At 41.9% G+C, this 2,929-nt stretch overlaps 1 protein-coding gene across 1 annotated transcript in view; it reads left to right on the top strand.

The window, feature by feature from the left end:
- Positions 1-2,609, top strand: part of LOC134464275 (glycerol-3-phosphate dehydrogenase 1-like protein) — a 15,585-nt gene extending 12,976 nt beyond the window's left edge. The window contains exon 10 of the mRNA XM_063217746.1: positions 2,574-2,609. Within this exon, the coding sequence (XP_063073816.1) occupies positions 2,574-2,609 (36 nt within the window). The remainder of the gene's footprint in view (positions 1-2,573) is intronic.
- The last annotated feature ends 320 nt before the right edge of the window (positions 2,610-2,929 follow it).

The following is a 2,929-nucleotide window of genomic DNA, read 5'->3' as shown; positions in this document are numbered from 1 at the left end:
TTTTGAGTAGTGAAGTAGTGATGGTGACAAATGTAGCACTAATTGAGATTATAAAGGGAATTATTATAAAGGGAACGACAAGGGAAAACTGACCACAAACAAACCAGCACGTGTTTATCTATGAAGATAGCAATATATATCAGAGCTCAAAGTGGCAACACTGGCAAAGATTTGATTTTTTTTTTAACATATCATCTCAAGCACAAGACTCAAGATTTCCTCAAAAAAAAAGATGAAATATATGTGCATTGTAAATGTACCTTGATGTGCAAGCCTGGATATTTTTTTTTTTTTATTTTTTTATTTTTTTTTTTTTTTTTTCGGTTCTGGAAATGTACTGTACTACTATATGTTATTTTTGTGTTATAATTAATATGTTTTTTAATTATATAATGGCTATATGGTAGAACTATGGGTTAGTGGTTTGCAAAGTTATTTAATTGTAGCAGTAAATGCAGTTATTTAATTGTATTTAATTTGCTGCCAAGTGGTACAAAGTGCTGCAACAAACTGGACCGTAGCTTCAGTACGGATTAGTCATGAAAACGGTTTGTAGTTGTTGATAATAAGTTATGGAATTTTAAAATAATATGTTCTCAATGTAGAGTGTGCACTTTTTTGTTTCCAAATTGGAACAATAAAAAGTTCTAAATGAAAGCTGAGAACGATTCAAAGTGTTATTCCTCTCTCACACACACACAGGGGTCACACACAGACACACACGACCACACTCACACACACAAAAACACACCACACACACACACACACACAGACACACACACACACACACACTTTGAGGAGATTGTGCACAATAAAAATAATGAGAATGGGAGTGGTCAAACTGACATTAAATATGTTTTTTGTTGTTATTTTATTCAGAACACTGATTGTTGTACTGCATTTTCAATGAGAAAACAAAATCTAAAAACATATAAATCCGTTTTCTATATATGGAGCTTAATATTGCAGCAGAATTCAGCGAGATATGAAACATCAGGTACTTGGATGTGTATTACATGAGCGTCCATAATTGTTTACTGGCATAGAAAATAAATAAGAAAATGGTGGGGGAAGATAGGCCTTTAAGGACCTAGTCCGCACATCGACAGAACTGCGGAGCACTTTCCCTTCCTACACAATTCTGACCCCCAAACCCAATTTCACACGAACATAACATGGCAAGTCAATGGGTGGCTCAGACAAAATAGAACTCATCTCTAATCGGAGCCGCCCATTGACTTATCAATGCTATGTTCGTGTGTGAAATTGGGTTTGGGGGTCTGAATTCTGTCCGAAGCGAAAGTGCTCCGCAGTGCTGTCGGAGCCGATGTGCGGAGGCCCTAAGCATCGCAATCTTCGCACAGTTCAGCCACCATGCTGGGGTGCAGTAGTCATGGTAACCTCCCTTCTGTGTGTTGCTTATTGTTGCCATGGAAATCCATTGTCCAGGCTGAGTGCCTCCATGACAATGGGCATTCCACGTTCTGTGCAAGTGTTGATATCAGGTCCATCGCATCCCAGACACCTTCCCAGTCCCGTATATATTGTGGCTATAAATTTGCAGTAAACGCTGGGCCTGGACTTCACAATCTTATGAAACACTCCTTTTGGCGTTGGTCCCTACACCTGGATTCCCTGGCAAGATTAGAAAAACAAGAGATAGGGTGTTGCCAACTCTTTTCCTTACGAAAAGGTTACATTCAAATCAAATTATTTGCTTGTACGCAATGGCATCCCCCCTCATTAAGTTGTAGCTACAGGGAAAAATGTAATTTTTTTTGCCTGGGGAATATCATGAAAAATCGGGACAGTGTGATAACACAATGTCCTGAATTTTTTTCAAAGGTGTGTACTGCGGTGACTGTATTACTACCGGTAACCTCTACTCATCTCTACGTAATCATGGTTTACTAACCCTGCACTACAATTTCACAAGGTCCTCCAACAGTTTCGCTCTCTATCTGTTCTTCATTAAATTGTATACTTCTAGGCAGTCATGGGTATGTGGTTTTAGGGGGCGTCCAGTCTGTAGCCCAAAAGGGTTTGCGGTTCGTACTCCAGACCCGCCAGGTGGGTGGGGGGGGAAGTAATTTTAACCAGGTGCTCTTCCCCCCATCTCTCCTCCATGTGATTGAGGTACCTGAGCAAATGGTACAGTCCGCCGCACCCGCTCCCCTTAGGGCGCCAAATTGAGGCTGCCCCCTTGCATGGGTGAGGCATAAATGCAATTTCGTTGTGTTGCAGTGGAGTCCTTGTCCACCACATAGAGCGGTAGTGTAGCGGAGTTTCTCCAAATAGCGTGTGTGTACGTAGTCGCGCTTTTTTTACTATTGTTACTAAAACAGTTAGTTAGGCCTACTCTTCTCTTGCTCGAAGTGGGAGCGCCCTTGTGTGTTGCTTTGGTCAAAAGTGTCTGCTAAACTGTAATTTACTGTAATTTTGGGGATGTAATGTGCAAGATGACCTCTGACCTTTCTTGCACATGCTGTTCTGCTTGTATGCGTAGTTGATGAGCGCCCTCTCGCAGGTCGCGATCCTTCTGTCTCTTAAAAAAGCGCTGCATGTTCCTCCAGCCGCTGGATACAAGTCTCTACACACAAAGAGGATGAACACACACACACACACACACAAGTCCAACATAGGCGGCCCACTTGCATCATAGTCGCTGGTTGAATTACCTCCGCGATGGAGGTTATGTTTTTTTTCGTCGCAGTTGGATCGTCTTGTCTGTTTGACGTCTAGAGGCGATTAGTGCCAGATGAGCCGGCTAATGTTCCCCCAGCAGGGATGACTCAAAGAGTTTTGTGATCGGGTTTTCGCGCTGGATGTCAGTCCTGATACTCACCGTTTGTGGAGTTGTTGGAAATGGAATTGTTGACATACCAAAAGGAAACCCCAAGTGATAAACTTACAGTTTTCGATACAGCAG

Source organism: Engraulis encrasicolus, chromosome 15, assembly GCF_034702125.1.
Source record: "Engraulis encrasicolus isolate BLACKSEA-1 chromosome 15, IST_EnEncr_1.0, whole genome shotgun sequence".
Lineage (NCBI taxonomy): Eukaryota > Metazoa > Chordata > Actinopteri > Clupeiformes > Engraulidae > Engraulis > Engraulis encrasicolus.
Note: the sequence above shows the minus strand (reverse complement) of the source record. Positions and strands in the feature narration are given on the sequence as shown.